At 43.4% G+C, this 19,995-nt stretch overlaps 1 protein-coding gene across 4 annotated transcripts; it reads left to right on the top strand.

Annotated features, from left to right (window-relative positions):
• Positions 1-272: 272 nt before the first annotated feature.
• On the top strand, positions 273-13,199 carry LHX8 (LIM homeobox 8). 4 transcript variants are annotated; one of them, XM_085067333.1, is made up of 9 exons: positions 273-399; positions 2,211-2,372; positions 2,586-2,744; positions 5,447-5,568; positions 7,050-7,270; positions 7,708-7,811; positions 10,508-10,603; positions 11,663-11,846; positions 12,606-13,199. In XM_085067333.1, the coding sequence occupies exons 2-9, from the start codon at positions 2,292-2,294 to the stop codon at positions 12,680-12,682; spliced, it is 1,044 nt and encodes a 347-aa protein (XP_084923459.1). In that variant the 5' UTR covers positions 273-399; positions 2,211-2,291; the 3' UTR covers positions 12,683-13,199. The 4 variants fall into 4 exon arrangements, with proteins under 4 accessions (XP_084923459.1, XP_084923457.1, XP_084923458.1 ...); XM_085067331.1 differs by lacking the exon at positions 273-399 and adding an exon at positions 1,505-1,623; XM_085067332.1 differs by lacking the exon at positions 273-399 and adding an exon at positions 1,639-1,737.
• Positions 13,200-19,995: the final 6,796 nt, after the last annotated feature.

Below are 19,995 nucleotides of genomic sequence, written 5' to 3'. Positions count from 1 at the left end.
CACCTGGCGGAGCCGACTCCGGACACGGTGCGAAACACGGAGATCTCGCGCATGCTGGTTTTCCTCCAACACCGCGGTATGAACTACCGCTGCTCATAATCTCACGATCGCCGCGGGAAACAACGTTCAGACTGACTTTGTTGACTCTTACCGCTGTATTTCCAGAGAGAAAAGGAGCACAGGAAGGGGGTTATTTCATAGAAATCTAACCCGCAGCCCTCCTCGGACCGCGCACCAACCTCATTAGTTAATTCGTTGAGGGTGCAGGAAAAGGACCGACGAGCAACAGCCTCGACGCTGCCCCCGGCCGTGCCCGATCCGCCGCGCACGGGCTCACCACTGGCTCTCATCACGGTGGCCCGGCCCCGCCGCAACGCATATCTCGGAGACCCCCGCCAGGTGCTCATTTTCTGTCGTGCCACCCGCGACAAACGACTGCAGTGCTGTCGTGCGTCTGTCAGTCACGGATGGGGAGATCCGTGCGGCGGGAAGGATGGGGGGTCGGCGGGATCCGCGCTGGTGCTGCTCCGACCCGAGCGCTCCGCTGCGTCCCGCCGCGACCCGCGGGGCCGCCCGAGCACTGGGCAGGTGGTGCCCCGGCCTGCACCGCTGTGGACAGGGAGCAGAGCCCAAGGGGGAACCCTGCTGTGGGGGGGCTCTAGAGCGCGGCGGCGAGGTGCGGTTACCGGACGCTCTGTGGGGTCGTAGCCCGTCGCCTGCGGAGCGCGTGGTCGGGCCGGGTTGAGGGCCTGCATTTGGGCCGGAGGTTGAGCAAGCACCCCCCGGACCCTCGGGGGACACACCAGAACACTGGCTCTGGGCCAGCATGGGTGTTGGCCGGGGCTGAGCCAGGGCTCCCAGGGGCCAGTGCTGTCCGTGTTCCCTGCCGCCACTCGAGGCTCTGGACGCAGGGCCGGCAGTCGGTCGCTCTGCGCTGAGCCACGTCATGGGTTTTGCAAACCCCAAAGCCCTTGTAGCCTCGCTGAGGCAGCGGTGTCTGCATGTCATCGAGACTGCATGTGAGCGAGATACTTCCCAGGGTTATATCGGTTAAAAGCGCTGGATAAACGAGTGATTGACGGGGCGTCTCGGCTGTACCGGGGTTCGGCAGAGCCACTCGTTAACTCGTTCATTTACTCGTTCAGGAATCTTACGGTTCGGCAAGATCGGGCCCGGGATTTGAAACAACGATCACCTTTTTTAGAATGAGAACAATAGGGGGCTTCTCCTTTCACACGGCTCCTGAAAAGCAGAATTCCCTTTTATCAAACCCCTCATGTTTGTAAACGTAGGGGCAATTCTCTCAGATCGTTTTACCGAGCCTCAGCAACACGTCCTACATCCATGGCGAGATGAGGCTAAACAACAGAGGTGAGGTGAAAGATGGAAACTAGACGACAAGTTTAATTAAAAGCAGCTGGCTAGTTAAATACGTGCCAAGGAGCAGATACCCAGTTATTTACCTCACCTGCGAAGGACAAGCTGCTGCTTTATTCTCTAATGTCCCAAGAGCATCATCAGTGTTTGGTGTGAGAAAACTGTGCCGACAAGATTTTTGCTCAAGGCCAAAGGGTGCCCGTATACAACAGCCTCTCCGCGGAGAGAGGCCGGTTGGTTCTGCAGGTAGTGAGGGGCAGCCAGCCTCCATACTCTCTGCTCACGGGGCCACCGGGACACCGGTGTTAATCAGCAGCACCTGTGGGAGCTCAGAGCGGGAGGAACGCTTCGGCAGCTCAGGTCGTTCTATTTAACTTAATGACAAATCACGGGGTTTTGGAGGTGAGATAGTGAGGTGGGTGTAGGAGCTGTGAGCTTGAGCTATAGGAATTCTCTTGGGTTTTGGGATTCAGGAGTGTGGGGAAATCGTTCCTATCACAAGGTCTCTCTCTTCCTACCGTCTTTGTTTTCTTCGCTCCCAGGGAGAGGTAACTGGAACCTGTGCTTAGATAGGAGCGGCGGGGGGAAGCTATGGCAAAAGATAAAGACAAATGAGGGGGTTTTCGTATGTGTGGGGGGGGGCGTTGCTGTTTTTTTGTTGTTGTTGTTGTTGTTGTTGATGTTGGGGGTTCCCTCCCTCCTCCCGTAACTAAACCTGCACGGGCTCGCTGGTGGAGATAACGGCCCCGCCGCGCTGGAAGGCGGGTTCTGTGCAGGAGGTGAGGCCAGCGGGGCAGGTCCACCCACTTGAAAACAAAACTTTTTTCCTGCAGGCGCTGAGAGCAGAGACCGGCGCGGGGTCCCCGGAGCCGGCTCGCCGCCCGCCGGAGGCTGGTATGCGGTAGGACAGGGCCATGTATTGGAAGAGTGACCCGATGTTCGTCTGCAGGCTGGATGACAAGGACTTGCCCGCGCTCGGCGGCCCCTCGGAGAAGGTGCACGGGCGGGGAAGCGGAGCTGCTCGGGCGCTTGGTGCGGCTCGGTGGGTCTGGTGGCCCCGGGTGCGGCGTTCCCGCCGGGTCCCGCGGATACCGCAGCCGCCGCCAGGGTGCCGGCGGGACCCACAGGTGTCGGTGGGCCGGGCCGGGCCGGGCTTGGGCTCCTGGGCGTGGCCGGGCGCTGACCGTGGTCTCCCCGTGCTTCCGCAGGCCAGCCCCGCAGCGGCTGACGAGGACTCCTGCTCTTCCTCCGCTGCCCTGTCCCCCTCATCATCGCCGCGGTCCATGGCCTCAGGCTCGGGCTGCGCCCCTAGCAAGTGCGTGTGCAGCAGCTGCGGCTTGGAGATCGTGGACAAATACCTACTCAAGGTAAGGGTGCCCGACCAGGAGCTCCCTTCGCCTGGCAACTCTCCCCACCGCCGGGCCCCGAGCGCGGCCCGCTCGAGGAGAGCCTGCCCGGGCCTCCAGCAGTGCCCGGAGAGCCTCGGGGAACCTGGCCCGGCGGGCCCCGAGGGCACAGCCCTCCGGGTCTCCTTATCGTTCAGTCCTCCCCTCCCCGGACGACGCGGAGCTGCCGCGGACACGGGAGCGTGGAGTCCCAACGCGCTGGTTGGCGGAATTCGGGCCAGAGAGGTAACCCTAGCTGCTGTCGGTGTTTCGGGCGACTTTACTGCCGCTGGGCTGCGTATTCCTTACGCCTCAGGAGAAGCGGGAAAGGAAATGGGAACGGGCGGTCCCGACCGCGGTGACTCCCGCGCGCTCTCGGTCAGGCGCCGGCGGCGCGACTGCATTATACTGAAGTAGGTCTGAGGGGAACGTCGTCTCAAAGCCAAAAGTGCCTCTTGAGAAATGTGGAAATAAGTCAACTAACATCTTTGAAGGAAACGAGCTGAGCGTGTGCGAAGCAGTTCTTTTGCCTTAGCAATCAGGACCGAGTAAGATAATTTAGAAACAAAACCAAGTGGCTTTAAACATGAAGTGTTACCGGGGGAAGAGGGAGGCTATTTGCCTTTTGTATTGTAGCCGTTTATATTCTTCTAGGTCAGACTTTTGCTGTCTTTCCCTTCAAAACTGAGAGTAACGATCACGGCATAAGTCGGTTGATTCTGTCAGCCTTTAATGATGTCGTTGTAGATTTGCAAAGTGATAATGGGTGACACCGCTGGAAGCATCTCTGTGGTGTCATTAGATCACCCGCTTAGGTCTATGTTGAGGTGCGGAGGTCCAAGGAAAATGTGTGCTGGGGCTGGTGTTCACTTGAAGTGGGGTTTGTGCAGGAGATGCTATGCATCCCTGGTTCTGGTGAACCCGTCCCCCTTGGATTAACCTGGGCTGGCACACAACGGGCGGGTGCACAAGGAGTAGAGTTGGCTTGAACTCTGTTTCAGTTCCGTTAACTCCCGAGACATTTTGGCTGTGCATTTATTGTTAACTCATCACTGCTGTCTCTTGTCTGAACAACCAGGATAACCTCTAAATTATTTAGCCTTGATTTTAAATTAGCTGTTACTGCTTCTTGTGTAGGCAGAGAGGAATCAGTGCTAGTGTGCTGCCATGTACTGTCCAGCAGCACCACAGCTTGCAGCTTCAACCCTGTCAATTGATGAGTAGGAACACGGACAAATGACATCAAATGGGAAAACTACGGAAGCTGTTGATGTCCCACTCTGTGCAAGAGCATTGGTCTCTGAAGAAGAGACAGTGAGCTCTGTGAGTGGCTGGGATGTTAGCTCAGGCTGTGCAGAGCTGCGTTGGCTTCTCTTGCCTGTGCCGGGGCTTGGTGCAGACCTGGGGAGGCCCGGGGAGCCCTGGCACGGCAGGACTGGTTGCAGGGCAGGCTCAGTCTGGCCCAGTGCTGCTCCTCTGCTGAGGCCCTTCTAAGACGTGGTTGAGAGGGTGAGTTTGGTGACAGCTATCAACAGTTTCACATATTCTAGTGTAAACTTGTAAACACATGGGAAGGTGGCTGCCAACAAGGTTAAGGGTTAGGAAAGCATTGGGCAAACTTCAATATTACAGCCTGAAGAATGACTGAAACGGGTAATTCCAGCATGAGTGTTGGAGTCAATGCCTTGCTTTCTCTGGGGTTTGTCTGGCTGTGCTCTGATGGGCATATCCTGGATTACCTCAAATCTGGAAATATATGGGCTGTTTAGTACTAAATGAGAAATTGGCTCAATGGGGGGAAAAAACATTCTAAACTTAATCATTATTTGGTTTACAGAATTCCTCCTATACAGCATGGGATTATCCAGAGGGTTATTACTTAATTTTTGTGGTCTCTGGGAGTCTTGGGTTGTCAAATTATTTATTTAGGTGGTGCACAATGTATGCACAATGAAGAGCTCCTTTTGTAGGAAAGCAGAAATTAAAATAATTGCTCTCATCTTATTTATTTTATATGCCCTAAAATTACATGTGAGTTTTCAAAAATGCTGATTTCTGCTGCATTCCATGGCTATGTTTAGTTTTGCTCTGGACGTATCAAAGAAATATTGTATCTGCTATTAAAACACCTGCTGCTGTTTTGAAACTCAGAACTCCATTCACCAATTTTGATTTAACAGAAATGTGGCAAATGGAGATGTGGTTCATGGTGTGTTTCTATCTGAAAGATTTTTCCCCCCTTCAATACTCCTGTTTTAAAATTTTAAATAAATTTTGCAAAGTTTGTTTTTTGTTAGGCAGAACTTTATGCAGACTAGGAAATGTAAGTATATAAGTTAGCTGCCTTCCCAAGGTCATGTAAGGCCAAAAGTTTCTCTCTTACTCTAATGCTATGAGAATAGAACAAATTATCTGAATGGCACTTGTATCTCTCTACCTGCCTCTCCTAGTGCTTTTAATTACAAACCCTTGAAAGCTTGTTCTGAAAACCTGCATCGAATTAGTTAACCTCAATATGCATGCAGTTCTATAGGAAAAACCTTTTGCATTCAAGATAATTTTTCTGTGAATCATGTTGCATTTAACTTTTGACCTTGTTTGCAAAAAAACCAGGGTTTGTAAATATAAAATGTAATAGTGGTAGTACCAGCATTGAGGGGTATTTTTCTGCTGGGTTTTTACAGGTAAATGACCTTTGCTGGCATGTGCGCTGCCTCTCATGCAGCGTTTGCAGAACGTCCCTGGGAAGGCACACCAGCTGCTACATCAAAGATAAAGATATCTTCTGCAAACTTGATTATTTCAGGTATATCATCCAGGAATATAATTTATCAGATAACTTGTTACACTTGCTTGTTAGTTTTCACTTCAGCGACAACTGAAATTCATTTGAGGTGCTTTCCTCTTCATTTGCTAGTTTTATTTTCAGCAGTTTAAACTCCGACTTTTCTTGGCGAGGGACTTTGGAACCCTGAGTCTGCATAATGGAACTGTCTGCTAAATCTCCCCTCTGCCCTTCCCCTGTTGTGCATAGCTGCTGTATTTACACCATCACTTACCTGTGTATGCACTGAGGGGAAAAAGGTCAGAGTCCCTGCCACAATACAGTTGTAAAGCTATCATATGTGCAAAGAATCATACTTAGGTAATGCAGGCTGAGAATGCAACTTAAAACAGATGATGTGTTTGAAGTAGCATTTCACTGGTGTGGGGCTGAAGGCATCACAGGGACCTGCAAAATCAATGCAGAATAAATCCTGTGATATTTAAAAGGCACTTTCAGCAGTTATATCTTTCTATGATCTATTTGATTTAGAATGTAATTTTTCAAGATTACAGGCTAATCCTGTAAGGAATACTATTATTTATTTGTGTTGGCTATGTAGTATTCAGGATGCAAATTCTTTGATCCAGAAAGCAGCCAAAATCATTGCTGTTAATTTTTGTGTGATTGCTAGTACTTATCTAGTTTGATTGGTAGACCAAACTATTTCTGGCATTCTCATTTGTGCAGTGAATAGATTACATCCAGGTACTCAAGTTTGACACAGAGTGGGAGTGGGCAGGCTGAGTGCAGTAAACTTCTGGAAAAACTAACTTTTAAGGGACTTGAAAAAACTTGGGACTGCAAAGATTTTCAGGACAAATTCTTACCTAAATTATCAACATATCTTGGTGTCTAGTTTCCTCTTCAAAGAGAAATATTCTACTGAAATAAATACTTGCAAATTTTTTCATTTAATTATAAATTACAACGTGATGCGAATTGAGGAAATAGCTGTGAAGATACAGGTTTCCCCCCTTCTGCTGAAAATGCTGAAAGATTAGTGAAGGGTGATGTAGCAAAATATAGTAGCTCAGACTACCACTAGAGTAATGTGAAATACATTGGAATAATTGGAAGAATTTTGAACACCGTTAGCTGTTTCCATCTTTCTGCTTTTTAGAAGAGTACTTATCTTTATAAAATGAATTATGAGGAGATATGAATTCATGTTGCAGTTAAAATGCTTGTTTTGCTCTTTGCCTTATGAAAATACTAACTTCTGTATTTCTTTAAGTAGTGTCTTACCTTAAGATGTTAAATACAAACTTGCTGTTTCTTTTTTTTTTTTTTTTTTTTTTTTTTTTTTTTTTTTTTTTTTTTTTTTTTTTTCCAATGCAAACGCAGTCATGCCGTGGATCTCACCTGTGCTGCCACAACCTGGTCACTTCTAATCCTGCCGGAGCTTTGCTTTGCCCGAGACAGTGTCTAACTTCACCCCCTGGTTGCCATTCTCGTTGCAGGCGATATGGCACTCGCTGTTCCCGCTGCGGGAGGCACATCCATTCCACTGACTGGGTCCGTCGGGCTAAAGGAAATGTGTACCACTTGGCATGCTTTGCATGCTTCTCCTGCAAGAGACAGCTTTCAACTGGAGAGGAGTTTGCTTTGGTTGAAGAGAAAGTCCTTTGCAGAGTACATTATGACTGCATGTTGGACAATCTGAAAAGAGAAGTTGAAAATGGTAACATACTGTTTTTGTTAAGAACTGTGTTTGTGGTTCAGATTTAATGAAATTGTTGGTTTACTTAATTTTCCTTACTAAGAGATAATTCAGTGGCTTTAGTAAGACTGGAAGCACAGGTTCTTGAATTAAAATAATGTCTGTGTTTTTTGGTTTGGTTTTTTTTTGTTAGTTTGTATAACTTGTTTTCTATCCTAAGGAAAAGAAAGCAGCAGCATATCTTGTTAATATATCAAGCTAGACTTATTTCTTCCCTCACTTGTTTAGGGTATGATGTGTAATGGTGCTACATCAATTTAACTTTGAATAGAATATGGCTTTTTAAAGCTGAAATTCAGCTGACCAAGTGCTGTTGGTTATTGTTAGAGAACAGTCTGACTTATAACATCACTGTGAATGTTTAGAAGGCAGTGTTGTTTCCTTTTTAAATTTTTCAGGTAACGGGATTAGTGTGGAAGGAGCATTACTAACAGAACAAGATGTTAATCATCCAAAACCCGCAAAAAGAGCTCGGACTAGCTTCACAGCAGATCAACTACAGGTAGAGGCAGTGCTAAAAACTTGTGTAACTCAGGTTTATGCAGGACATGGGTGCTGAACCAGTAGGAAGTTTTATGCATATAGGGGCAAAGAAAAAGCTTGAATGCTTTAAACTATTTCATAAACTATCAAGACACAGCATGTTTCTGGACTTGTTTGTTAGCTTCAGCAGTTTAATATGAAATAATCCTCCTCAAGCTCTTTATTTCCCTGGGGGCAGATGGTAATTCTGCAGAGTGGAAATAAAAAGGTTGTTCTATTTTGATTACTTGATGAAATCTATGTAATCAGCCATTTCCATCACTAAACATAATAAAGACAAAATATTGAGTTATGTAATGTGAAAAATTGTACTAAAGATGCGTACTGTATGTGAGTTCAAGACATTATTAGGATGGAAGTTGGAATTGTTGCAAAGCTAGCATCTCCTCTGCTTTCCAGGCTTCTTGTCTTTTTGTTGCCTGGTCAAGAGTTAACTTCTATTGAGACAGTCCAGAGCTATTTCAAACTCAGGACAACCACTTCACCTAAATTAGCTTTCTAGGGAAAAACACCAGGACTAGGGCAAGCTTCCAATGAAAGAGGTAATGGTGAAATAAGATTGAGGTTTCCTTGTCTTCAGTTTAAGTTTAAGGTCTGTGAATTTCTGATCATGGTGTGAGTTCTGTTTTGTTGGCTTATCCTCTCTTATTCATAGTGAAAATAGCTGAGAAACACACACTGAGGTGTAATAACATGTGCAATGTTACAGTAGTTCTATATAAAATGGCATGGGGTTGTTCAAAGCTTGGGTTCCTCTTCTAGTCATGACTGGAGATAGAAGGTGGTGTTAACATAAAGCAAGCATGTTAGCAGTAATCTGACAGGTGCGCAGGCCAAGGGCTCTGGACGCTGAGCTTGAATTTCTGTAAAAGGGAACTTTTTTCCCAGCAGAAGCTGAAAGGGAGATAGGACCAGCCGTTGGGATGGAAACTGTGTTCAGGACTCCTTCCCAGCTGCTGTCATTAAAACTTCCACGTTCCCTTATTTTCCTATTTAAGGTGGATTGTAACATACTTCACCAGGTGTTTGAGATTTTATGGCTGCTTGTTATTTACTGATACTTTCTATCTACTTGTTGCATCCCTATACCTTTCCGTCAGGCTCTTATAAGACGTTACTACCAACAGAAGAAACTTTCTAGGGATACATGGACTGTCAGAGTGGCAGCACCTCAAAAGTACCTGTACAAAAGGGTGTCCACGCTTTTTTGATGTTTTTGTTCTGTAGCACTTTCCAGGACTTAAAGGGACTCCCAAGGGAGCTGGAGAGACAGTTTGGACAAGGGCCGGGAGTGATAGGACAAGGGGGAATGGCTTCCCACAGACAGAGGGCAGGATATTGCCCTTGAATTGCAATGGGATATTGGGAAGAAATTCTTCCCTTTGAGGCTGGTAAGGTGCTGGCGCAGGGTGCCCACAAAAGCTGTGGCTGCCCCATCCTTGGTAGTGTCTGTGGCCAGGTTGAATGAGGCTTGGAGCAACATGGTCTAGTGGAAGGTGTCCCTGCCTATGGCATAGGATAGGAACAAGGTGAGCTTTTTAAGGTCCCTTCCAATCTAATTCAGTGCGTGATTCTATAAAAATTTACAAAAGTAAATAGTTTCTGAATGTGGAGAGTAGTAGTCTGAATCTTCAAGTATGAAGCCAGACAAACTTGCTGGGTTAAATTAAGGGTCAAAAATCCAAAAATGAGAAAATAATGCTTTTGAAATTGCTGAAGATACCCTGCAGAAATCCATGAAGCCTTACTCTCATAAACAGGGCAAACCCTTAAAGCCTCTGAAAGTCTTCAGGATGCAGGCCAAATTGACATTTACTTCCTCAAAAAAAAGTGTAATTTATATCCCTATGATAAGTGTTAACTTTATTTACTGTAAAAAGATGAGTAAGCAAACCATCTAAAAGGACAGGTCAGGCAAGGTGGAGCCTCTGTTTTTTGGGTTGATTAAAGGCAATGGAAATATAGAGTGCTTCCTAGTTTCTACATCCTCCATGGAGATGAAAAGAGGATCAAATACTCCATATAATATAGGCTGCCGATAGTGATTGACAAGTTCAGAGTGGTGGATCATGGCTCATGCTTTCCTTATGCTATGGTCTGTTGCTATAGGTGTTTATTTGTATATTTGAATTGCTTTGCAGTGAATTTTCTCCTACAGTTCTTTTAATGCAATCTTACAGAGCAGCTCTTCTAGTTTTCACTACTGCCAAGCAGAATCAATTTCTTTAATTTCTGGTAAATGTCACAGCCCAGTTGAGCATAGAAAGGGCTTGTATTTGAGGTTTGGGTTTTTTTGGTGGGGACTCTTTTGTTTGAGGATTTTTTGTTTGTTTTTCAGTGGTTGGTTTGGTGCTGTGGTTTTTTGTTGGGGTTTTTTATGTTTGTGGGGGTTTTGGTTTGTTTTTGGTTTAGTTTCTTTGTTGGGCTTTTATTTGGTTTTGGGTGGTGTGGGGTTTTTAGGTTTCTTGGTTTTTTGGGATTTGTTTGTTTTGGGGTTTGTTTGTTTTGTTTTTTCAATATGTTGAGGACTCTCTAGAGATTAATGATTACAAGTTTCCTGAAGACAGGCAAGGAGCAGTACCACCTGCAACAACTGTCTAATGTGGCTTTCGACACAAATCCTCCTGCAATCTCATATCTTACATATCTTTTCAGGTTATGCAAGCACAATTTGCTCAGGACAACAATCCAGATGCACAAACGCTTCAGAAACTGGCAGAAAGAACAGGCTTGAGCAGGCGTGTTATACAGGTAACAGAGTGAAGTTACCTGACTCACAAAGTCTGGTACCCATCCATTGGCAATACTCAATCACAATTTTCTCTGTGAGGTTATTCTGACATGGAGAAAGATCTGATCTGTTTTATCTTCAGACAATATCCTCAGGAATGTCTAGAACAAGCATGTTAATTTGGAAAACTTGCTGTATTCCTCTCCTTCTTTGTGTGGAGGATTAAGTCTTCTAGAAAGAAACTTCCCAGCCTAAATAGTTGTAATAGTATAGAAACTGGTACTAAGTTATTCCAAATACACAATTCTGCCCTCAATAGTCTGTTCTTAAGACCTGCACTCTTTTTGAAAGCATCTTCTTGTGCACATTAGGAGCAAGTGTATATCTAGTCATCTGTTCTAGAGAGCAGAGTTAAAATATATACCCATGTCAACCAAAACTGAAACACAAACTTGAAATCTTTGCTTGAAGATGTCTCTCAGCAAACATAATATGGATGCTTTTTTACATGTAAATGTGATTTAAAAAATATACATTTCTATATGTTAATATAAATAAAGAGAAATTTTGAGTTGCCTTGGCCCATTCCAGCCTGGAAGAATGAGAGTGTTTCTGTAGAAATTAGGTATCTGGCAGCTCCAATAAATCCTTAAAAAAAAAAAAAGGAAGCTTGCATGGTTTTCCATGTGAAAAGGCAAGTGGGTATCCTATGAAAAAACACGTTTTGCTGTCAGTAGTGTTCAGGCAGGGAGAAGACTGTGTCTGGGATGTTCTGAGGGGTGTGATCCAAGTGGAGCGGGGCTGCAAGTCCTGTTGCTTGGCCCGGGGAGACACCAGCCCCAGGAGATGCCCAGCCCCTTGCTGTCCCTGTCCTTGGTGGGCTGCTGGGTAATGAAGAAACCTTCCTGACTTGACCCCACATGTAGGTTTAGAATGGCTGTTTCTCCATTTGGACAATCAGCATTGTGTCAAAAGCCCCATTAACTATGTGAATTCAGCTTAAGATAAATTCAAAGGTTATTGTTGTGCTAATGTTGAATGCAATCTATCAATGTGAAGTATATTTCCCTCCTTTTCAGGTGTGGTTTCAGAATTGCAGAGCACGCCATAAGAAACATGTTAGTCCTAATCATTCATCTACTGCTCCTGTCACAGCAGTTCAGCCCTCCAGGTTGTCTCCACCCATGTTAGAAGAAATGGCATACTCTGCATATGTACCCCAGGATGGGACTATGCTGACTGCTCTGCATAGCTACATGGATGGTAGGTATAACAGCTTTGCTGTTTCTCTCCTAAAATCATTACCATCATGATCAGCCTTTGCAAGAACAATTTACCAAGTATGGATTAAAGAAACCTAATGGGTTTATGATTTCTAGTAGTCTCCATAGAATATATCAACACTGTAATTGCTTTCTATACCTCATTAAGAAAGCAGTAGGCCTTCACTGTAACAGCATGACTGAAGACCTGAGTATGAAGACAATTATTTGTACCTCTTCCAGACTATTAAAACGATAATAAGAAATTAAATTACTTATTTAAACATCTATGTCACATATTTTAATAACACATCATTTTAATGAAAACTGTTTGTCATCTGCTCCCTGCCTGTTATCCCATGGATTGTGAGTATGCTCAATCCAAAAGATTCTCTGAGAGTTTCAGCTTCCCTCACAGTAACAGCCAATGGGAGTGAGGGGGAGAGCCTGGTGGTCAAAAGTACCTCAGTCATTATGAACCAGCAGGTCAACAACTTTGGCTCTTATTTGTAGTTACGAGGGATTGTAAAGGTTTTGGGAGATTCAGGCTGAGCCGCATATGTGGCCTGAGCTTGTTTTGCTCCAAAGCAATGGTGTTAAGGTGGGCTGTGGGTGGTGAAGGAGTGCAGATGCTGGGTTAGGAAAAACAGAACATGCTGTAGGGTTGGGACAATGAACTGTCATTATCCAGTGGGATTTACTGGCTTAAATTTTTTTGCTATTTTCAATGAAGTTAACTGGTAAATGTCTGTTTTTGTAGCTCATTCACCTACAGCTCTTGGACTTCAGACTTTGCTACCCCATTCAATGACACAGCTGCCACTAAGTCACACCTAATTCCTTTTTGTCAGGGATCTAAACTATTAAAGATGTAACCTTAAGTCATAGTGTATTGAAAACATCATTGGAAAGATATTAATGTCAACTTTTTATTTAACACCCAAAACATTTTCCAGATGATTTTTGCTGCCCAGGTATGTATGTTTGTTTAGCCTGCAAGACACTTTTATGGATTCTGCATAAGTAACTATTACATTGTTTACAAGCCTTATTATACACCACTTTTGTATTGTCTGGAAGTAGTCCACTCTAGTTATGTGTGTGTTAATTTATTTGTCATCAAAAGAGCACTTTGCCTAAAAGAAAGGACTGACAATTGTGCAAAAAGTTTACAATCTTTGTGAAATCGTGGTTTATTATTAGTCTGTGTCTGTAAGTTATTGCTAAAAGTATTACTTGTATTTGAGTTGTATACAGCCTATATGTTAAAGCTTACTTCTGTGAGTTTACAAAAATAAATTTTGGTTGCAAATATTTTCAAAAAGAACTGAATAAAGTTTCTGCTGTAGCATGCCAAGCAAAAATGTTGCTGTGTCTATAGCTGAACTGTGATCATTTGTCTAGTGCTTAACTTAAATCTTTTATTTTAAGAGAAGGTCCCTGGTGGTATACTGAGGAATATTACACTGAAGCCCACTGAAGCTTCTGGAAGGCTCATATCTATTTCAATTGATAGTAAAAGTAATTTCATGGGCTTAGATGGATCTTAAAACACTCCAAATGTGTGCTATATGAGTGGGTACATGCAAAGCAGTGCTGCTCCTGAGGGTGCACACCTGGGGGAGAGGGAAATTTGGGATGCATAGGACAGATTTTAAACTATGACTTGGCAAGTGGAGAACCTGAAGTCACATTTATTATTTTGAATCTTTCCTACTTCAGCTTTTGTTTTCTTCAGTGGTTTTATCTTGTGATTTTATTGAGCAAGGCAATGAATAAGATTAAATACTTAAGCAGTCCGCTTTTTAAAAGCGAGATCTAGCTTCAGCATTTTAAAAGTAAACTCTAGTTTGGCATTTTAACTGACATATCAAACTGCATATGAACAATGACTGGAGTTCAGTCAAATGCACTATAGTCTCCTGTGTTTAAAGCGGTTAATGTGCTAAGATTTACACATAGAATATGTTTTGATACACTGACGTTACTACACATTCAACTGCTTTTTGTCTTCACAGATTAGTTTCCTTCAATGATTTAAGACCATTAGATCCCCCTTGCTCACTTAAACTTTATTTGCATCAAAAGGAAACCATACTTTGGAAGGGGTGTGTGTGTCCATATTCCTCCTCCCCCTCCCAGCTATGCATTACTATCTACTCTGTGAAATTCCTTAATGATGCTGGTTAAACCATTTCAGTTTGGAAAAAGTAGTGTTCTTTGTTGATGACTTTTGTGAGCAGAACTTTAATGGAAAGTTCTGAATTAATAAAGTTCCATAAGTTAAATACTGGCACTGTTTTAAGTGCTGCTCACAGATGTCTGAGCTAATCTGTGAGTAGCAAAAGCAAGTGCCTTGCACTGGCACAGTGGTTTATTATCCTGCCCTTTTTTTTGTCTTTCTTTTTTTCACAAAACACTCAAGATGGGGGTTGTAGGGGAACTTGACCGACTTTATATTTTATTATAGCATAACTTCTAAGTGAAATGCCCTGGGTAGGCTACTGAATTCCAGATACCATTTTCAGTACCTAAGCTAGCTCTGTATATCTGCGTGCTACCAAACTGCATGCATAGCAGTAGACAAACTAGTTTTTGTTAACTTGTCTGATATGCAAGTAGAATAACCTTACTGCTGAAGTTTTACCAGTTAAATGCTAAATAACGTTAATTTAGATGTTAACATAACTTGGTAATTTAAAATGCAGCTTGGATTACACTGAATAGCTCTAAGGAAAAGTAATTATTAAATCTGATTTGAAGAACTGAATAGCTTCAGGTTGTCTGAAACAAAAGCAAGTTTAAGCTTATTTATGAAACACCTCTTTCTGTTCATTAAGTTCCAAAGCGAGAACAGTATTAAGCACATGGTGAGCAGCTTTCCTATTTCCTCATGAAAATAGGAAGCAGGAGCATTCATCTTTTGATCTTTTGCTACTGTTGAGTTCTTGAGCAGATATTTGTAAGTGTGGCTGGGAAAATGCAGAGTTGAAAATAGGAGACTCCAGCAGAGAATTGGAACTTGAGTCTTCCTTTGCCACTGCCAGAGCTGTCTGCAGCTCGTGTTGGGCTGACAGAGCAAGACTGAGGATAGTTTTAGTCAGCTGCACTCAGCTGAGGCTGCTGCTCTAACCTGACTTTGAATACTTTTTTGACAAGTCTCTATGTTTGTCTTTCTCTCCTGGTTGTGCACTGGCTTCATTTGTAACTTTGCTGCTGAGCTCTTCAATGCTGTAGCCATCTTCTCTGCCTCCTGCTGTATAAAAGAGTAGCTCAGATAATGCCATGATGAGGAAATTCTTGGGCTCTCTTTGCAGAAAGAGAATGTAGCTATAATAGGAACATGTGTGCTAAGTGAATGCCTTTTAGAGGGCTTAGATTCAATTTCTATTTGAAAATTTGTGTTAAATTTACATATGAAATAAATTGGTCCTAACATCTCACTTAAGCAACCTGTCTTGAACAGAGAACAATATAGAGCTTTGCTGTGTGGATGCTTTCACAGAGAATTGTATTTGCAATGCATTTCCTCTGATCCCAAAGCGTTTAGACTCCATGGTAGGACTTGTTAATAGTTTCAATATGACATATATTAAGATATCCAAAATCAAACTGATTTTGGCTATTGACTTTCACACCTTTTCCCTTTCCTTCTCTAACCTGTCCAACTACTGCTAGTTGGGGCTGTTTCATGTATTATTTTGTGTTGGAACAAGTAAACTGTAAAATAAAACTTTAAATGTATTATATTCAATCTGACCTAAGAGAAGGGAGAAATATTGAAGGAAAATATCCTCCATGTACAAACTTCACAGAATCTCTAGAAGATGTCTTCTTATTATTAGAAGTGGGAAGTATTTTAGGTTGCAGGGTAAAGAAATGGTCTATAGACACAGTATCTTCAACCGTCTTTTAGAAATATTTCAAACTGCAATTAAATGGAATCTAGATGTTTTGAAATTCCAACTGGAATACTAGTTTGTGTTCATCTGAAAATAAATCTGAAAAGTACTTGGTTATTCTCTAATCTGCTTTTCACTCTAAGGCACACCAAAATACCTTAGTCTCTGCTGGTGGAGACATTTGTCTAATCTGCTCTAAAATGTCTTCAGTAGCAGAAAGTTTTACAGACTCTGAAGGAAATCTGGCACCTTCTCCAGGAAAAAAATTTAAAAAGTCTTCCCTGCCAAGCAAATCTGCTTCACTGAGTTTTTCATACCAACTCATATTTTCTAAATGTCTGATTGTTTCTGTGCTGTTTTCTTTGTCATCTTGAAGCATGACACTGGGGTTTAGCCAAGCCCTTGCTGCTGCTCAGCTGAAGGATTAGGGCATATAAATGGCTTGTTGTTATGGGCTCTAGACTGGCAACTGCTTTTTTTGTATTAGCACTGCCCTCACCTTCTGTTTGTGGTCAGCTGTTACCTTGTTTCATTTACCATTCTGCTTAGATTATTGCAATTAAGCAGCTTCTATTTTACTATACTGTATTTCACCATTTCTTTCTTACTATTTCTCAAAGTTTTCGAAATCTTTTTGAATTCCCATTCTGAACTCCCCTTTATTGCCTCTTTGGAAAGTGCCTCAGTGAAAGAGTGTTTTGACCCAAACCTTTTTTTCCCAATTTCTGTTTTCAATAAGTTCCGAATTGGCCCTTCAGTCAGAAGAGATCCTTCTAAGCAGAGTACCTGAATTTATTATTATTCTCTGTCCAGCTAGCAGCAGAGTAGTCTGCTTTGACCCAAAATGCACAAACTGCTTCAATATTTCTAGCTGCAGGAGTCTGTTGATGCAACCTGACACAGTTTTACTGTAACCAATGGTCCAGCACTAGTGACTCTTCCCTTGTCATGGGTGGATGCCAGCAAAAATGCAGAATGATAGCCTTTACGTTCAACCTCCAGATAGGTCTCTTGCAAGGGGATTTTTCTGTAGTTTATTTGGCTTTTTTAATATCTTTGTCTAAATGTACCTCATATCTTTTTACCACACTTGCTGTTTTATGACAAACCTGCCCTGAATACCTTGCTTCAGGGATACCAAGGTTTTGTTCTCCTGTACTAAGCTGGAACACCGAGACTGCACAGCCACAGACTTGGGAGTTTAAACATACTAATATGATGACACTGTTCAAGTTGTCAGTATTTCTGTAAGAAACTGGAACTAAAACAAACAGTCGAAAGGTAAAATAAAAACTACAAAACCCTTTTGACATTATCATTTCGAGCAAAATAAGTACAGACCCTTCTCCTGGGAGTACTTTGATTCTTTTCCAAACTTAGCCTCTCTCAGACTCTAAAATTAAAACAGATTGCCAGCAGAGCCCAGCCAACCAACAGAAATGGGAGCCTGGGTCTTAATGAAAGTTGATTCAAGACAGGAAATTGAGTTGGTCAGATGTGTTGAAAATGATGGCAACCAGAAACTACATTATGAAGTTTTATACAAAACAACCCTTTCCTTCTCCAAGCCATCTGCAGATGTGTGGATTTGCAAAGGAGCATGCCAGTTTTTTGCAGAAAATGCACCAAAAGCAACATCCATCAGCAAAGTAAAACCACAAAGATATGTACAGGTAGTCCACATCAGACAGTGGCTGATATTTCATCCCATATTTATGACCAGGGTCTGTTTGATTGTAACAGGTCAGTTATATTACCATTTCCTTCTTTAACAGAAATTTGTCAGACCACACCACTGCTGCTCTGTCACTGTGGCCCAGAGTAACTGCAGCACAACAACAACTTATGGTGCCAGAGCAGAGTGAGGCAGCCTCTTCTTCCCTTTCCTTGAGCAGCTGGCACCAGTGCCAGAGACAGCACCTCCATGAGCAAGATGCTCAGAACACAGGTGCTTCCCAAACAAATCTACTGACTGAAAATGAGTGGCCATGCTGCATTCCATCAAGTGATGACATGGGTCTCTGGTAAGCAGCCCAGTGCTGCCTGGAAGACTTGCACAATATGATATTTCCCTTGGCTAACCAAAAAGAGCAAACCTTGCAAAAGTACGATCCCTAGAAGAGACTGGAGATCAGGCTTCTGGTACATGTGAAAAAGCTCCAGATAGGCTTCGAATTAATCTGGATGTGGATTAAAGTTTGCATGGCATGCAGCCAACATTAGATTTAAATGTAATGTGAATAGCAAGAAAACCACGTGAGATAAAAACCTGTCAGTCTGAAAAAAATTTTTTAAAAAGGCAAGAAAGAAATTTGGTTAGCAAACCTGAAATTTTGTGGAGGACAATATAACTAATAGCTGCAGTCAGTTTCAACAGACTGCATGTGTTAACAGGAGATACTGATGCAGTTTTAAAAATAGAAATATCCAGATTTTATAAAAATAACAACGTATATATGAGACACATAGTAAAGGTCCTCTGTGCTCCAGAATCCCCTTAAAATAACTTCTATATTACAAGTGTACCTTCCAGGGTCTGGGTACACTATGTTAGATTCTGCGAGGCTATACATGATCACTTGAATTCAAACAATGTTCTTTAACATACACAGTGCTTTACTGTTATTGTTGCTTTTCGGCATGGTCAAAATTGAGTTTTACAGCAATGCTTTACAGAACAAAAAGTGTGTAGATTTTGTTTGCCAAATTTGCATCTGATCAAATATTAAAAAGAAAAAAAACCAAAGCAAATAAAAGGGAAACAAAATTGTATCTGCTTTCATGGAGATTTACCATTGAACAGAAGTGTCTTTTATTACTTCCAAGCAAGTCTAATGTACCTCTTCCCTTGTGGCATGGCCTTAGTCAGTCCAGCTGCTAACCTGGGCTCAGGGAATACCAATATTCCTCTGAAGATCATTTTTGCTTGCTCACCTTTCACTGTTTAGTTTGGAGCAAACCGGTCCACATCTAAACCTCCTAGGACTGCTGATCTTCTCTCCACACGCATTTGCTTTAATCCAATCACAGAACATTCTGAGTTGGAAGGGATCTTCAAGGATCATTGAGTCTTCTTCTTCTTCAACCTCTTCTTTTAGGTGAAGAGCTCACACAGGGATTAAACACACAACTTTGTCACAAATTCCCTTTCCCAGCAACTGCCTACCACCCCTCGTGGCACAGATCTGGGCTGAACAAGTATTGCTACTCATGGCCAGTGATGGGACAGCACAAACCAACAGTGTGCCCACCAACACTGATGCATTTAACCCTCGCTAAGAAATAGCATCGTATTTTATAAGCCTCATACATGCTCATTTTCCCTTAAATTATATATGCTGCAACTATATACACAGGTTCTGTGTACGCATTTACTCGCCCCTGAGTCCCAAGCACACAGCCATACCAGCTTGCTTTGCTAGTTCAAAAACTTGCTTTGCTCATTCAAGGTTTTGTTGCAGGGATTGTTGAATGCCAGACAGCAATGTCCCCACATATGGAATGACTTACAAGGTATACCTTAACCTCGAGTCCAAATTCTTCCTTTGTCCCAACTCTAAATAATTGCTCCACTGCTACCTCTGCTGAAATCCATCCCCATCTCTGAAAAACTTTTGCACAGGGTTTGGTGGTGTCTTTTTACCTTTCCTATCTGCCAGAAAAATGTATGCAACAGGCCATTGGCCAGATGGGGAGTCATCTACCACAGCTCATCTGCCTGTGATGCTCCGCCAACACACAATAAAGGTTTTCTTCACTTCTCACAAAGATGGGGAAATACGACTCTTAGTGAGCCTCCTAAACTCCAAGAAAGATTTCTGCTGAGTTCCATGGTATCATTTCAGCCTTGCATTATATAAAACCTCAATTCAGGTTCAGACAAAAGTCAGTATTATTATTATATGGTTCAAAAAACCTAAATTGAAAAAATGTGACAAACAATCCCTCAGCCTTTAGAAATGAAGCCCACAACTCCCGTCCAAACAGTAGCAGTGGCAGCTGTCTCCCCGGCGCCTTCTCTGCTCTGCTCCTACGCCGCAGCAGTCGCCCACACGCCCTCGGCACCAAACTGCGCCTCGCACCCCGCGCCCCGCCGCCACCAAACCGCGCCCCGCGCCGCCCTGTTCCGCCCCGCGCAGCCGGAGCCTCCCCCGTCCCCGCTCCGCCGCTGCCAGCGCTGGCAGAACCCCTGGCTGCCGCCCCGTACCGCCCCGCTTACAGCCCGGCGCGGTGCAGACGCACTCCGGC

This window comes from Lichenostomus cassidix, chromosome 8 (assembly GCF_008360975.1).
Source record: "Lichenostomus cassidix isolate B80296 chromosome 8, HeHo_3.0, whole genome shotgun sequence".
Taxonomy (NCBI): Eukaryota; Metazoa; Chordata; class Aves; order Passeriformes; family Meliphagidae; genus Lichenostomus; species Lichenostomus cassidix.
This window is presented reverse-complemented; position numbering and strand designations above follow the sequence as displayed.